The 16,180-nt window shown below is 44.6% G+C and overlaps 1 protein-coding gene across 1 annotated transcript in view; it reads left to right on the top strand.

Annotated features, from left to right (window-relative positions):
• ARMC9 (armadillo repeat containing 9) overlaps positions 1-8,399 on the top strand; it is a 61,779-nt gene extending 53,380 nt beyond the window's left edge. Inside the window, 3 exon segments of the mRNA XM_083868571.1 lie at positions 1,525-1,649; positions 1,652-1,696; positions 5,006-8,399. Coding sequence (XP_083724697.1) covers positions 1,525-1,649; positions 1,652-1,696; positions 5,006-5,028 — 193 coding nt within the window. The 3' untranslated portion in view covers positions 5,029-8,399.
• The last annotated feature ends 7,781 nt before the right edge of the window (positions 8,400-16,180 follow it).

Here is a 16,180-nt window from a genome sequence, read left to right as displayed (position 1 = left end):
GCCTTGAGGCTGGTGAATCTTTCTTTTTAATCCGCCTAAGAACATCATAGCACACATAAGATTATGAAGAATAGTAGTGAATTAAAAACCCAATTCACTTGAACTAACTCTACCAAAGTGAGTTAAATGACAAAAAAAGCAACAACAATTACACTGCTACGTGGAGATAAAGATGTTTAAATATCTCTGTGGTCCACACCTGGAGATTTTATCTAGCCATTCTCTTTTTTTTTTTTTTTTGGTGTCGTTTTACCAGTCTCTTTCTGCTGCCATCTGCCACCTCCTCCTTTGAAACTGAGACAAGTGTTAACATTTGTAATACTCATAGGTAGAGGGCTGCAGTGATGGTTCTTAACAGAGCAGTTGGCACGTCTCTGCCCTTAATAGTTATCATATACATATGCAAAATACAGACAATAATGCTATTTAAAATACAAAGGGAGCACTCGCTCAAATCTCCCTGCAAGGTGAAGTAGGGCTATGGAAGGGCTAATCAGCACTGACTCAGCAGCATTCCCAGGGGAGGAGGAGAGATTAAATATCTTGAAAATCCTCCTAATCACCCCTTCTGATGGTCACAAAGGGTTCTTTTCATGGAGCTAATAACATGGGGACTTTCTATTTTAATCACCGATTTTTAGACGGCACCTATTTTTTTCGATGTCCTGCCTTTGGTTACCTTATTTCCCTTTTTAAATATGATGAAGTTTTCATGTAGCTGTTACTTTAGTTTAACCTTTTCGCCTTTGAAGAGAAAATCGATTCACTAGAGCAAACATTAATTTAGAATCAGAATTATTTTAGAGACTTGCTATTTCCTGGTAGCCTCCATTTTTGTAACTGGGAAAAACCGTATTTATGCTGGGGGCAAGGAAGGACAGTGTATCCTCACACAGTTATTGACTAAATTTTAAAGAATGGTGTTTTTGCAGACTGTAAAATAGCAGCACCTGGTTTATGTTCCCCATGTGAACAAGGAACCTGTGTGTTATGGGAATTTTTTTTATAGATGCCATCACAGGTTTTTCCTCTTTTAACAAAGCCTTCAGGGAGTTTTACAAATCTTATCTCAGACAGGAGCCAGGGAGGCTGCCTATGTCAGCCAAGATTGACCCATGCCTGGAAGAAATTGTGGTGTCTGTGCTCTAAAAGAATGTGTTCCTGTGCTGTGGTATATCTGTGCATTTTTTGCACCCCAGCATGAGTCACTAGATGTGATAAATACAACAGAAAACAAGCTAAACATCAGTTACTGGTTTGCAGGGAATTTACTGTTCACTCTTGTGCACAGACTGAGGTTTGAGTGGGATGGACAGGTGGATAGAGCCAGGTTAGAGGCTGTACAGTGGGCACACATCCCAGGCATTACCTGTGGTGCCATGTTCCTTTCCATTTGCAGCCTCCCTGAGGTTTGAGCACCTGCTGGGCTGTCACAGCACCTACTGCAGGTTTCACTTGCTTGCAGATTTCCTATGCAGACTTAGTTCTCCATGCATTGCTAACCCTTTCCCTCTCCTTCTCCAGCGAGTTCGCCTTGGCCTTCACCAGCAAACCTAAGATCCCTCGCACTCCTGATGGGCAGAGCAGCAGCCCTAGAAAGGGAAAGGTCCCAGGCATTGCTCCCCAGTTCTCTCAGTCTGGACCCAAAAAAAAAGCCATCCAAGTTTCTCAGGATCATCCACAAGGAGCAGACAGAGTAAGTAGAAAATGTCATTGTTCTGTTTGTCATTCCTTGGGGTGGGAAAGGAGGGAGCACTGTAGAAACTCTTCAGGAATGAAGTCTAGGCTACAAATGTGCCAGGAGTATATGACATTGTACTTGTCATCTGCAGGATGTACAACCATGTAATTATATCCTGCTGAACACTGCTCCTATTTCCAGGCTGTCATGTGAGCAGTTAGGAGACATGCTTTTTCCTGTCTCTGGGTGGAGAAAAGTGGCCCAAATTCTCAGACGTTTTTGGGGAAGCTTATGAGTCTCAGATTAGACCTTCTCTGGATGTCATCAGAGTTTTTCCTTTTCTTTAGACACTTGCTCATCCCACTGTGTAACTTGAAGTCGGATCCCTGGGTGTGTCTACACTGCAGCTGAATGTAGAGCAGATGTCAGGCAGCTCAGGAGATGATGGCTCAGGGCAGCTTGGTAAGCAGAGAGCCAAGCACAGTGTGCTGCTTATGGCAGTCTCCTTTCTGCTAGAGACTGGTACTCTAGAACCACATGGCTGTTCTGTGGCCTGTAAAAGTTTATAACAAGTACTTCATCTGTGGGGGGTTAAGAAGAGAGGGTCACTTGAGGATGGAGGAAAATTATGGACACTTGGTTTGAGCCAGGCAACACAAGCTCAGTACAAAGGAAAAATTGATCTTGGATGCTCACACACCAGTAAACGTGTGGTGTGTCAGCTGTGGAGTTTTTTGGGGGTGGAGGGGGAAGAAAGGTGTATTCTTCAGTAATGAACAAACTTATCTCCATGTGGATAGGAAAAGCTGGATCCAAATACAACTTTGTGTCCATCATCAGTGAAAATGGCAGGAGCAAATGCATCATAACAAATTTAGTGATGATTATTTGATCACAATCTAACATCAGCTCTATTCTTTAGCTCTAACTGTTACCTTGAAACATTTGATGAAAACATAATAAGTTAATACATTCCCAAGAAGCTCGAAATATGTGTATATCATTAGCTACTCATTACAGATATGGAAAATGAAATGAAGATAATTTAAATAACCCAGTAAATCAGTAACAGAGCTGGAAAGAGCATTCTGAGCCTTCTGTGTTGCTCATTCATTTTCCCACACAGTTGCATGGGCAGAGAAGTGGTGTGGTTTTGTTCAGGGAATACAGGTGAGACATTGGAAGGGAATGTTCTTGGTGGTGAAAGGAGGTTTTGACCTGCTTCAACACTCCTGTGCTGAGGTATTGCAACTCTTTCAGCTTTACCTTTGCTGCATGTGCCCCGAGTTTTACCTCTGACATCAGTGCTCTCTGTTTCCTGTGACAGCAGCACTGTTCTGCCCTGACTGGATGTGGTGTTAACACCCAAGAGTCTGTCCTTGGTTCCTGTTTCGGTTCATTTCCAAAAGCATTGGCCCATTGAAAAGAAGCCCTATGAAAAAAAGGAAAAGCACAGAGAGAGAGAGAGAGAGAGAGAATGTTTGTGTATGTGCACACACAAAAAAAATCTTCTGCATGTTCTAGTTTCTCCAGGGTTTACACTCCTGGCAAGAGTGTCCTAGGAAAGATGTGACATCCCAGTGTTGCTTTCAGGAGCCTCTGGAGCAAGATCCTTTTCCAGTGGCACAGTGTTACATGTATTTTATTTTTAGGCTGCTTTAAAGTAGATCACTTAGGGTTCTCTGTGAATTCAGTATATATGATCTGTTAGTCCAGATACTTGAGCTCTTCTAACTTTTATTGTTTTATTTGTTTTACACTATACCTTTTCTCTTTACTGGGAATGTATGCTGAATGCTGAACAGGCATCCCAAATTACTATGTGTCCATTTACCATCTCTCCCAGTTTTTTTGGGATTCCAGGTTACCATTTTCTGTCTGTCCACATGTGCCACGAGACCGTGTCAGCAACTGAATGTTAAACTCTTCCTGATAAAAATAGCAAATAAATGATTTTGCAAACTACTGATCTTCCACTCTGTGTACATGTATCCAGCCTTGTTTTCTGCTGTCAAAGAGCACCTATTCTTGTCCATCCTGTAGGGACTTTCACATGGGTGTTTATAGGTGGGAAGAGTTACATGAAGGTTGTAAAGACCACATTTTTAAAGAACTAAAAAGGGTTTTAAGCACCTGTGCTGAAACTTGAGGTTCTCAAAGGTAATTCTCAGCTGTTACCTAAAGATCAAGGGAAGGGGTCTGAAGCAAGGGGTCTGAGCCCCTAATGTTTCCCTAGTAAAGCTTTGTGCTTACTGCTCCTTTAATTTCCTTGCTGACTCATCTGTAGGTCAAAAATGGTATCAGATGCACAGATACCAGCAATCAGTAGATTCCAGCAGTTGCTGCCTCCCATTTGCCTGCTGCATAGTTATGTAGGACTTTACATATCAGGAGACTCTGTTCCAGTGGAAGACTAATTTGTGGGTTTCGTGGTATTTCTGGAGAAATGCAAGCTTTTATAGCTGATGGACATGATGAGAAAAAGATGACTTTCTGATTTTCCTTGATGCACTCACTTATTTTAGAGGCACATTTTTAGCTTGATTTTAGTATTTATTACAGGTGTATTTTCTGGAAACAAGTTGATTTTATGTAAACCTACCTGAACTAGCTGGACAGCCTCTCTCAGAGCAGGGAGTGTGTGGAATGCCTGAGGAATGCAGAAGAAGCCCAGGTACTTAGTGCAGCTACAGGCCTGGGGCCAGATTCCTGCCCAAGATGCAGCTCCTGCTGTTAGCTGAACTCTAGAGCAAAAGCAAGCTCCTCCAAATAAAACCAGCCATGCTGGGATCCTCTGTGATTTCTGCTTCCAAGCTGGCACAGGGATGATGTTGCCAGCATGGCTGGAATATAGGGCTCCACAGGGAGCATGGGCACCTCCAGATTTAGACCTTTTCAGCTGTGCTCCATGTGGACATTGTTGTGTGGTTTAATCCGCTCTGATCCTCATTCTCTGTCTGCTCCAGGCAACTCTGCATGGGCATGCTGAAGCTGTTTGCAGTGTACCAAGTTCTGTCTAAGGCACATTGGAGCTAGGGCAGTACAAAAATCTCTACCAGAAGAATGGGGAATGTTTTTTGTCAGGAGTACAACTGGGCCCTGGTGACGCATTTTCAGTTCTTCCAATATCCCCTGAAAAGGGGTTGCCATAAATACATTCTGCAGTTTTAAGTTGCAGCATCACGAGTTAAATTGCCTTTCTGCATGCTTTTTGTGGTGTTTGTGTCCCTGTACAAGTTGAACAAGTGTTGCCCTCAGGCAGCCTCTGTCTTGTAATAAATCCTGCTTTCAGCTGACAGACCCTTTCTCAATGTTTTTCTGCAGGCAGCCAGTCCTACAGGAAGTGAGAACAGTTCCTTTCCTCGAGAATCACCTGTCACATTGTTGAAGGACAGAGCCAGCTTCCTGAAATGAGCTTTACTGGTGACCTGCAGAGGAGAGTGAGGTTGTTGACACTGCAGGCCTTGCACAGGGATTCGGGATTATCTGATGGGATGCCTCTGTGGTCTCTAAAGCTGGCTAAGACAAGGGCCTTGTTATTAGAATTAGAGGTCTCAGCAGCAGCCCAGGACTGACATGGGAGATGGATATTCTCTGATAAATTACTCTAAAGTGACATTGCCACCTTGAGAAGAAACTCTTGCTCTCTGCCTTCTTTGTCAGAGTAACTGGCCTTTGGAAACAGAATCTAGGCTTGGCCCAGGAGTCTTACCAAGCAACTGTATTTTTTACTTATTGCTTGCTGACACAGCCTGCCAATTGCTTATTTTAAAAAATTTGCCTGTATGACTGGGTTGGGAGGTATCTGTGTTCAAAGGATCTGTGTGAAGAGGGACAGTGTCTGCCACATGTGCAGAGTCTTCCTGCCCAGAGCAGTCCTGTGTGGGATGAGATCTGTATGGTCTCCAGACCCTGAAGAGGAGATATTTTATCAACTTCTGGTTGACGTGTAGCAGATGAAAAACGCTCTTACAGTGCCCAAGGCAGCATCCATGCTCACCTCTGAGGTCTTATCTGCAGCAATTACTCCTATTCCTTCTTTCTGGTGGTTTTTTTTTTTTTTTTTTTTTTTTTTTTTTTTTTTGTTTGTTTGTTTGTTTGTTTGTTTGTTTGTTTGTTGTTTTGTTTTGTTTTGTTTTAAATTCTAGTGTTTAACATTTGTGGAATGAAAGATCTCCTTTTTCCCCCTGGAATGAAGAGCTTTGCTTCTTCATTCATAGAAGAAACCATGAGAATGTGAACAGATCAGAAGCAACTTTCTCTTTACATGTAACTGTGCTCCATCTTCTTTGGTCTTCGTTGCTTTTTTAATGTTCTTCACTTCAGAACAATGACTGTTTACGTCTTTATGGAATTTGTGCTGGTCTTTGGTGCATATGAAGTGCTGGTTAGGCAAGAGAGATTAGGAATCCTTCCACTAAATAAAAAGCAGCAGTTAGTTCTGCCAGTGAATTACAAAGCTAGTGCTGTTTGTTGTTCTTTCTCTCAACAGTAACTGTGACCAGGAAACACTAAAGTCTTCACTGGGGGTTGGCTTTTTAGTAACACCCCCTCGTGACAGCTGTTAGGACACATAAATGCAGTTTACATTGGAACTTGGCTGCTGCTGCTGAGGCAGAGATATACAAAAAGCAGTGTATTTGCTGTAGTCAGACTTCAGAAACAAATATTTTAATAAGTATGAAAACGGGGAAGGTAAGTCTTTGGTTTTGGGGTTTCACCTTGAGAAACAAACAAGTGGAACACAGCCTGAAAGGTAAAGCAAATGCTATAGTGACAGTGCCTTCCCCTAAAGTAAAGAGTTGTAAAGCCATTTCCATTGAGTCAGAAGAAAGCTTTGTGCTTCTGACATGATAGTTGAATTGTGTGTCTTGCTCTGTGGTCTCTGCGGTGCAAAAGGCACAACTGGACTAAGAGCCAAGGCCACGTGGACTGAAGAGCCAAGGCCACTGATGTCATTGCCCCAGAGCCACTGAGATCAGTGATGCTGTGTCAAATGTCTGCAGAAAGGGCACCCACGTACAAGTTCAGGAAACCCCTTTGGATAGACTTTAAATTGGAATGGGAGTGTTTTGTAGGATAAGACCTCCTGTAGCTTAAAATCCAGTCATTTCATGGGGAAGTTACAATTTACTACTCAGTAACACTGACCTAACACCAAGCTGGCAGAGTAGGGGTGTTGCTTTAGCTCCCAAACTACACAGGACATGAAGTGACTACAGGCATTTGGTCGCCTCTGTCACACAGATCCCCATGCCAAAGAAGTCACAGAAAATCTCTGATTTGTGCTTATATTCATCTGCCTCCTCTCAGAGCTGATAAACACAACTAATGGAAAAATGTCCTCTGGTTCACAAAAAGGCAGTAATGGAAAACAGCCATAAAAGTTCACCTCCTGGCTTTCCAGGGTAGGCAGAATTTCCTCTGAAATTCTGTTATTTTTCCCAGCACTTAACATCAACAGAGAAGTTGTTAACACTGACATGCTAAGCAGTTCATTTGCATACATGAATAACACAGAGTACTCCAGTAGCTGAGTTTTATTTATCTTACAGCAGTGCTGAGTTTCATGTTGGATCTATGCTATGTTCATGCTAGATCTGATTCTGTAAGATGGAGAGCAGCTTTTGAAAAGCGTCGAGAGCAAACTAATTTTTTTTTTTTGAGGGGGCAGAACAACAACCACAAAACCTCACTGATTTTATGAGTTGAGGTAAAAACTTCACCACCCCTTGCCAGACACCCAGAGGTGGCTTGTAGGTGTGGCAGCTGCTCCAGCAGATCAAGATTCATGAAAACCAAAATGCATCTTGCTGAGTTGTACTGAAAGGAACAAAGTGAAGGTTGTGTCAATGAGAATGCACAGGCCTGTTGCAATGCAGAACTCTCTATGTGTATTTTCCCATGTTCTTTTAGCTGCGTGAGTATGAAGTTTGAAATCCAAGACTACTTTTATATTAATGCCTGAGAATCTTAATTTTCCAGATACCTGAGAGAAACTATGGATGTGCTTAGAAATAAGTTATCAGCTGAACAGTAATTTGAGAGGCTGAGGAAGTAACATGTCCTCCTTTCTTCTGTCTTATTCACAAAAAAGCCCCTGTGATGGCAGTCAGAAGATTTGAAGCTAATAAAAAATGTCAGTTCAGCCTTTGTTCATAGGACTCCTCTGTTTTGGGTAGAAAGGTCCCTGAATAGAGGGCAGTCACACACACATAGCAAATTCAGCACCTCACTCTGAAAAGTTGTTGGGTGTCTTTTATATGTGCCACGAAGAGGCAGCTGCTAGATTCAACACCCTCCTGGGGAACAGGAGCAGGGGAAATTGCTGCCCGGGTGGGAGCAGTGTGATAATGACTGTAATGTCTTTCACAAAAAGCAAATAAAATTACCGTAACCAACAGTTACAGTGCTGCAAGGAAAGTCACGGATCTGCAAGGAAAGTTTTTCTGGGACCAAAGTCCTACGTGGTGCTACCATGCCTCTTGGATGTAGCTACTGTATTCAGTGTCATTTTGTTTATGCAGAGGGTTATTTGACACTATGTAAGTCTGTTGAAGTTTGCATGGAGGGCTCACTTTCTGTACTAGTGCTTTAAAATTATCTTTCAGTGACTAGATAAAAATCCTCCTTAAGGGTTTTTTTTTCTTTCTCTTTTTGATATATTTGGTTTGGGGGTCATACAACTTTTTTGTGTGCTTTTCTTTACATTTCACTCTGGTTTATTATTGACAAGTTCTGTTCCCAACAGTTTTTATCTCCATCTAAGTGGAAAACACAGCTCCCTCCAGTTCACCCTGGCCGGCCTCTGCAGAGGTAATGTTGTGAACACTCAGAGGTGTTGTGAAGCAGGAATGAACCACGTATTGTTTGTGGTCTCTCATGAGGAGAGCCCAGGGGTGTGGGATGCCATCAGCCACACTGGGTTTGGTGTCAGAAGTATTATTTGTTGTACAATTTAAGTGTGTAAGAGAAGACAAGCAAGGAAGTTCTCTGGAGGGAAAATATTGCTGTGATGGGAAGGGACAGTGGTTGCTTGGGTTGGCTTTGAGCTTTAAACAAAGTGTCACTAAATAAATCTTTATAAATCATGAGGGAGATGGCAGTGCAGAGATGAGAAGCTCTGCGTGGTGTTCATGCACTTCTTGGTGTAGTGGTAGCTGAAAAGCAAACATGCTGCCTTCCTTGCAGGTGTTTAAGTATATCCAGACTTATTGTTTAGCTAGGGGCTTGAATTTATCTTTGAGACAGAACTTCCTGGCAGTTTGGACCATCCTCACACTTGCTTGCAATCTGACTGAATATTGGAACAAGGACTTTTCCAGGAGAGGAAATGTGGGAGAGTTGGGGGATGCTCCTTGCTCGAATCTAAGGAAGGAGTGCATGAGCCTTGCCAGGCACCTCAGATACCTCCTGTGCTGTGTGAGCTCGAGGAGGAGTGTGGGCATGGCAAGCAGAGAGAATATATATAATTATAGCCTTGCAAACCTGCACTGATCCTGTGGGAACCCAGTACCAAAATACCTCTGTGACTGAGCCATGTGGACTTCTCTTGGCTAGGCTGCACTTTCCCAGCCTATTCATAGAAATTGTGAAAGGAGGGAGACTCTTGAGAGTTTATTGACAGGTGATAAATGGCAAGATGTTTCGAGACAAACAAAACAGACTAAGACCAGACTGTTCTGGCCAAGCTATGGCAATCTGCTGCTAATGGACTTGAAAAAGAAACCAACTTCTGGGTGCAGAACATAGAACATTGTCCTACTATGTTATCAGACCAGTAATTCTGTAGCCTCATCTTGTCAGGAGTTGGGATCTGATATTTCAAAGCAAGTTTCCTCCCAACTCCAGGCTGCTTTCTACCCTGCAGTGACATTGTATTCAGTTACAGCATCATGATCCAAATTTCCACTTTTTGAGGACCTGGTGCTCTCTGAACAACAGGCTCAGTGGCACACCCTAGGACATCTAATAACTTTCTGGAACATGTCCTCCTTTTAGTACAAGTTCTCTCAGCAGTCCTTGGCATATGGTCCAAGTTTCCAAGAAACTAGGGCAGTAATTGGTGACAGTGAAAGTGAGAATGCTTCATATAAGCAGTAGGAAATCCAGGTGACAAGTTTAATGTTTTGTTCTTCTTCAAATACAGGAAATGCTGTTCTGATATAATTTGAAGTCAACAGATTTGGGGAGTGTCAGTTGTTTTGTTCACTCTGCATGTGAGTGACCTAGCACGCATTTAATTTCAAAAATGGTTTCCAAGTATGCTTTGCTGGCTTTCATCTTAAAAGACTTTTAAAGTGTTACTTAATTGTATTCGTTTTTCTTTTAATAATACAGAGAGATAATTCTTCTGAGTAAGCAAATAAACAGGACAAATAAAAAGCAGTGGATACCTGAAACAATAAGGTTTATTCTGTAGATGTTTAAGGTGCCTTTTATGTTAGGCTGTAACTGACACCTACAAATGCTGAGACCATTTGAAAATCAGACCACCTGCGGAGGGATTTTAGGAGTTCGAGGACACCTCCCTCTACTGATCTTAAGGAAAAATTCTGGCCTTTGTAGATCCAGATTTAGTTTCTCCTCCTCTGAAGAGTGAAAAAGTCGAGCTGGAATGAGGATGAGATGAAAGTGCTGGAAATAGCAGCTGTGTGCCAAGTGATACAGTTCCTCACTTGGGCTGCCGTGTGCCGGTCTGACTGTCCGAGCCCTTGCCTGGATCCGGCTGACTGTTGGCAGAGGTTGAATCCTTCCTGAGAACAAATCACTTTATTGTTTGTGTCTGCTCATGCACTGCCTTTTGGGAGCGTGTTTCATGTTGTTGCAAGAAGCAGAACCATTAGCACCAAATGAATTCTTTGTGAAGCAGCACAGTCTCCCTGAAATTTTTACTCTTTTCTCCAGCAGCTTTCTCCCAGGATCAAATTTGCAGTACTGTAGGGGACTGGCTCCTGTTAAGCAGATGAGGTGGGTTTTTTTTGTTAATTCTGCAGATCATGGCCTACCACGATTTTCCATGAAACTGGCTCCTTTCTATTTCTTCCTCATACAAGTGAGCAGCTGGGCAATGGAATGTGGCAGCTCTGGGACTTGGAAAACAGTTCTGTTTCTATTAAGCCCCTTCCACTCTCAAGGCCTGTGGAAACTGGGCTGTTTGAAACAGCCAAAATTTCCACCCTGACTATACCAAAAGCTCCATGCCAGGGAGCTCCTAGTCATGAACCACCAGCTAGGGGATGATCCCTGGCAAAGCAGAACAGCAGTTCTCAAAGGTCCCATCATTCCATGCTACAGCAGCCATCTCTGTCCTGTTTGTGCCCAGTTCAAGGGATTGGGTCTGTCCAGAGCAGCTGCATAAGTATAACCACACTGCAGCTGGGGGGAAATAATGGATCCTGAACCATCAAAACTGGTCCCATAGCTCATAGTCGGCCTCAGTGCTTGTGTGACACAAGACCCTGAGCAGCTTGGCCCACGATTAAGGCTTTTAGCCACTAACACCGTAGACAGTAACAGCAAGAAGAATTTGGCTTGTTTCTCCCAAAATTCAAAAATTGGTCTGGTTGAGTCCTTAGTCCTGTGTGCCTGGAGCTGACCTGACATTTAGTGGCATCATCTTGCTCAAACTCAGGATCTGGCCATTGTAGAGAGAAATAAGTAACTTTTGATTTGTTTTCCACATAGATGAAAAACTTTAAGTGTCTGCATGGCTCTTTCCTGGGCTGTAGTTTAGAATCTTGGCATATTCTGGGCAGGAGCAAGGAGAGAGCATGGCAAGGCTGTTTCCTCTCTAACCCTTGTTATCCTGGTGACTCTGAGGTGGTGAGGATGCAGGTTTTCACGAAACTGTGCTGAGCATTGCAGAAAGATGGGTGTGAGCCACTGTGAACTTCCACAAATCTCAGACCACACTGGGGCTCCTAAGGTTCTCTGAAACCACATTTATAGCAACTAAATCAGTGTCAGCAATTGTGTCGCTGCCCAAGTCACCCAGAAATGGCAGCAGTGAGAACCAATTTCATCTCAAGTGATTTGGCTCCTGGGTCATGTCCATGAACAGGGCAGAGAACAAGGCTTCTTAACCAAAGCCAATCCAGGTGATCTGACACTTTTCTGGTGACACTAACACATCTGTAAAGTCCAATCTGAAAAAGATATTTCCTTGCTCTATGTCCCATTACTTTTAATATTTGCTCCTAGTGAGATGGGAATATCTTCTGTATTTCAACCCAGTCCGGCTTCCCCCAAGCAGCTCTGAGGAGGCAGCTACTTTTCTACAAGCACTTGCTCCTTGCTGGCAGCAGGAGATTGTCTGAACTTTGCACAAAGCTGGTAAGTTTTGTTCAGGTGCCTAAAATAAATTTCAGAGGGAACCTCAGCATGTTCATAAAAATCTGTCCCTTTATCCTGCAGCAGTGGCCTCTCTGAAGAGTGTCCTTGTAGTTTCCTGTCTCTGTTTCCTTCCCTCTCTCTAACTTTTTGTTTGGAGTGGGGGGTTGCCTTATCTTTTGCTGCAATGGGAATTATTCTGTGGGGCTGGATCATGTTCATGCATTACAGAAGCAAATGAGGCTTTGAAAGATGATTGTACCAAGCAGGACTTTGAAAACTGGCTGAGTGTTTGGTGCTTCCTGGTTGTAGCCCCTTTCTTTTCATCTGTACCACAGCCTCTTCTGTAAACAGACCTGATCCCAAAAAGATCCCAAATTAGAGTGTCTGGTATTACGCAGGAATTCCCTTCCTTTTGTGCTGGGGCTGATTAAAATCTCTCATTACCTCTACCTTCTAACGTCAGTAATTTATGCAAAGCCATTTCCTAGTAAGAAATGTTCAGGGCAACTCAGCTCTCCAGTGTTACCTGTCCAGAGGTGAGATCTCTGGTCTTCATTAGACACCCCTCAAACCATTTCTGGCAGTAGGAATGGGACAGTGTGATAACAGATGATCTGGCAGATTTTGCTTCTTTCTTCTTGTCCTGAGCAGAGAAGTAAGCTTTCAAGCTGCCTTATCTTCTGCAAAGCTCACTGGTCCTGCAGCTTGGCACAGGTACTGGTGTGACCCACGTGCTGCCTTGAATTAATTTTCTCTGGGCTATGAGTGCAGTTTGTACCAGGAATACCTTGTCCTTGCCAGGAAATCAGCTCCTGGGGAAATATGTTCTTGCTTAGGCATGTGGGAGATGATGGACTGGTTATTATCAGCAAAACCTTTGGGGTGTGTGGTGAGTTAACCCTGGGGGGCAGCTCAGCCCCACGCAGCTCCCATCTGCTCCCTCCCCAGAGCAATGGGGGAGAGAAGCAGAAGGGCGAAAGTGAGAAAATCCGTGGCTTGAGATATAGTTCAGTAGATACAGCAAAAGCAAAGCAAAGTAAGGGATTCATTACTGCTTCCCACGGGCAGGCAGGTGTTCAGCCTTTTCCAGGAAAGCCAGAACAGTTACTTCACCATGCATAACTCTTATTTGGGAAGACAGACATCATAACTCCTTCTTTCTCCCAGTTTTTATTGCTGAGCACTTTGGGTGCACGGTCTGGGATGTCGTTTTGATCAGCTGGGGTCAGCTGTGTGTGCTCTGTCCCCTCCCATTGTCTTGTGCACCCCCAGCCTGCTCCCTGCTGGGGCAGCGTGGGAAACAGAGCTGGCCTTCATGCTGTGTAAGCAACAGCTACAACACCCCTGCCTTATCAGCACTGTTTTGGTCCCAGATCCAAAACACGGCACCACACCAGCTACTAGAGAGAAAACGAGCTCTGTCCTGGCCCCAGCCAGGGCAGGTTTGTCTTTTTATTGTGCTTTGCATGGGACTGGCCACAACATGCAAGGAGTGGAAGCACAGTACAACTTAGGAGAGGCAAAAACTCCTCTGAGCCCAGCTGGGCACCAGAGGAACTGGGTGGGAGGCAGCAGGGGCTGGTGTGGGGCTGGCACCCAATTACTGGACACAGACCAGTTAGAGAGTAGAAACTAGGGGTTTTCCTGAACACCTCTGGGGAGATCTGGGAGAATGTGCATACAACCCTGAAAGGAGAGAGGACTCTTGGTTGTCTGCTCTGTCTCCAGGGAGCTGCTGGCAGGACCATCTGAACAGGATGGTGCTTGTTTTTCACCACTTCAGGAAAGGTTCATGCTACTTCAGCAGCTCTTCCAAGTCAGGCTGTCACTGCTTGACTGTGCCAGAGCTGTTGCAGGCTCCTTTTCAGCCCTATGGATCAGGATATCAGTTTTTTAATCACGAAGAGCTTTTCTTCTATGTCTCATCATTAATTGATGCAATAAATCTGTAACTGCCCCAAACGGCTGCTGCTGTGGCTGGCTTTCTGTGCAGACTTGGGCTCTGAAACAAAACGACAGGGAAAGAAAAGAAGCTAAAAACTCAGGTTAGCTAAAGTAGCACCAAATCAACAAGGCAGCTACATTTCAGCCTGGATTATTATTTAGAGCTATTTGTATTCAGGATTCTCTTACAGCAGCTCAAACCTGGAGTTTGACCTGCGTTCAGGTGTGTATGTACCAATTAGTTTGTATTAGGCTTAACCATGGAGAAGGTCATACAATAGCCGTGGTGCAGGAAAGGCTGAATCAGTATGAAATTGAAGTTGTTCCTGTAAAGATTCAAGAATGGAAACTTTACCACCACCCCACCTACTTTCAGAACTTGCACATCAAAAAGAAGTTGAGAAATACCTTTTTGGTGGACGGTTGTCTCAAATGCAAATGTAATAGTTTAAAAGTGTCTCCTTCAAGCCAGAGAGAGCTTTGCACCTGCCTCAGGGGAGATGGGGAGATTGCAAGAGAAAAGCTGGGGAGATATGGGGCTTCCCCCTGAGCCTCACTGGAGTGTGGGCAGCAGGGCTGGGAAGCTGCTGGGGACCAGCACCCCAAAAAGTTAGAGAGTGAGTTTTAGGAGGGGTCCTATTTTAATCCTTATTGTTTAATCTGGGGGTCCTATTTCATGTTGGTGGGGTGATTCTCATGATCCCTTAGTGCTGTCTCATGTGTTCTTGCAGCAAAGTGAAATTATTTGAGCAGGGTGAGGGTGCGAGAACTGCTCTGTGCATAGGGAGGGTGCAGCTGGGGGAACAGCAGCCGTGTTGTGCTTACGGGGCTGCTGAGATTGTCTGGAGACTTCAGATGTCAACATGATCAGTACTAGCTTCTTATTTTCTTTTCCAGGCACAGTTTAAAGCTAACATGCATGACCCTGAGGGTGAGAAATAGATGGTATTTGTCCGGACAACCACATGTCTCCCCCACTGGTGTGGTTCAGGAGGGAAGCTCTGACATACTACAAACTTCACAGTGAAATTGAAACCGTTTTGATCCTGCTTCTACATAAACTTATCCCATGCTGTGCCCACGTCAGCTAAGAGCTGTTACGTGGGAGCTGACTTTTCCTCCACATCCACTGAACGTGCAGCCCACGCCAAAGACTGGGGCTGTGCACACCCAGCCCAGGTTTTCCTTTGCTGAGCCACCCGCAGTTAATGGGGTGCAAAGTGCCAGTGCTACACATCTCCTCACATGCTGTTCCTTTTGCTCTAAACCCGAACTGTGCTTTCTCCTGTCGTATTGTTCTGCGTAGGCAGCATCTGGTCAGGTTTCTGTTGCATCAGTGAGTTTGCTAGTATTGGGTTTACTCAAACAATGTGTTCTGCCACAAAGGAGCAGGTTGGAGCAGGTTAGAGCTGTCCAGCTTGGTCGTGCAGGAACCAGTGACGAATAAAGCTCCATAAATACATTCTTCTGCCTCTCCCCTTCCTCCACACATATATCAATTGCTTTTCCAGATTATTGAGAAAAGAATCTCTGTGTTTCCTGGGTGTGAAATGTATCGGTTCTCCCTTTGCAAGCAGTGAAGATAATGCTGCTGGCAGAGCTGTGGCTTGGCCCAAGGTTCTGCTGCTGGATGGGTGATCCCAAGGCCAGCGGGAGCAGTGGAGGTATTTGCGTCAGCCCTGTGAGCAGATTGCTCCACTGGCATCCACCTGGGACTCGGGACCAGCCCGGAACAGAGCTGCCTGCAGGGGCAGGGCTCCCCTGCTGACCCCAGCACACAGTGCCCTGCAGGGCTTGGGCGTGAGAAAGGTTCACTGGCCCTTCCTCCACTCCAGTAACACTAGGCCTGGGAAATGGGGTCCCTCTGGGCTCTAGGAATCTTGGGGCTCTATACATATTTAAATCTCACCCATGAAGTGCCCCCTGTGGCTGCCACCACCCTCCTTCATCAACATAATATCTGGCATAGATACCATTGCCCTGAAAGCTGGGTCTTGTCCTCCCCACACACTCCTTGGGCTGTGCTAAGGGGTTCATCCCCCTGCTCCTTAACAAAATGAGGCAATGCTGGAAGGATAACTGAGGAGAGAAGGAGTGGAAAAGGTTTCTGCAGCCCAATGCAGCAGCACTTGCTCTGTGCTCCAAGGCAGTTGGAGTCTGGGCTGTGCTCACCACAGCAGTGTCTGGTGACACAACACGTCCTTCCCCTGGGGCTGGTGC

This window comes from Zosterops lateralis, assembly GCF_965231275.1.
Source record: "Zosterops lateralis genome assembly, chromosome: 10".
In the NCBI taxonomy this organism is placed as follows: domain Eukaryota; kingdom Metazoa; phylum Chordata; class Aves; order Passeriformes; family Zosteropidae; genus Zosterops; species Zosterops lateralis.
The sequence above is the reverse complement of the archived record's forward strand: the minus strand, read 5'-3'. Positions and strand labels throughout refer to the sequence as shown.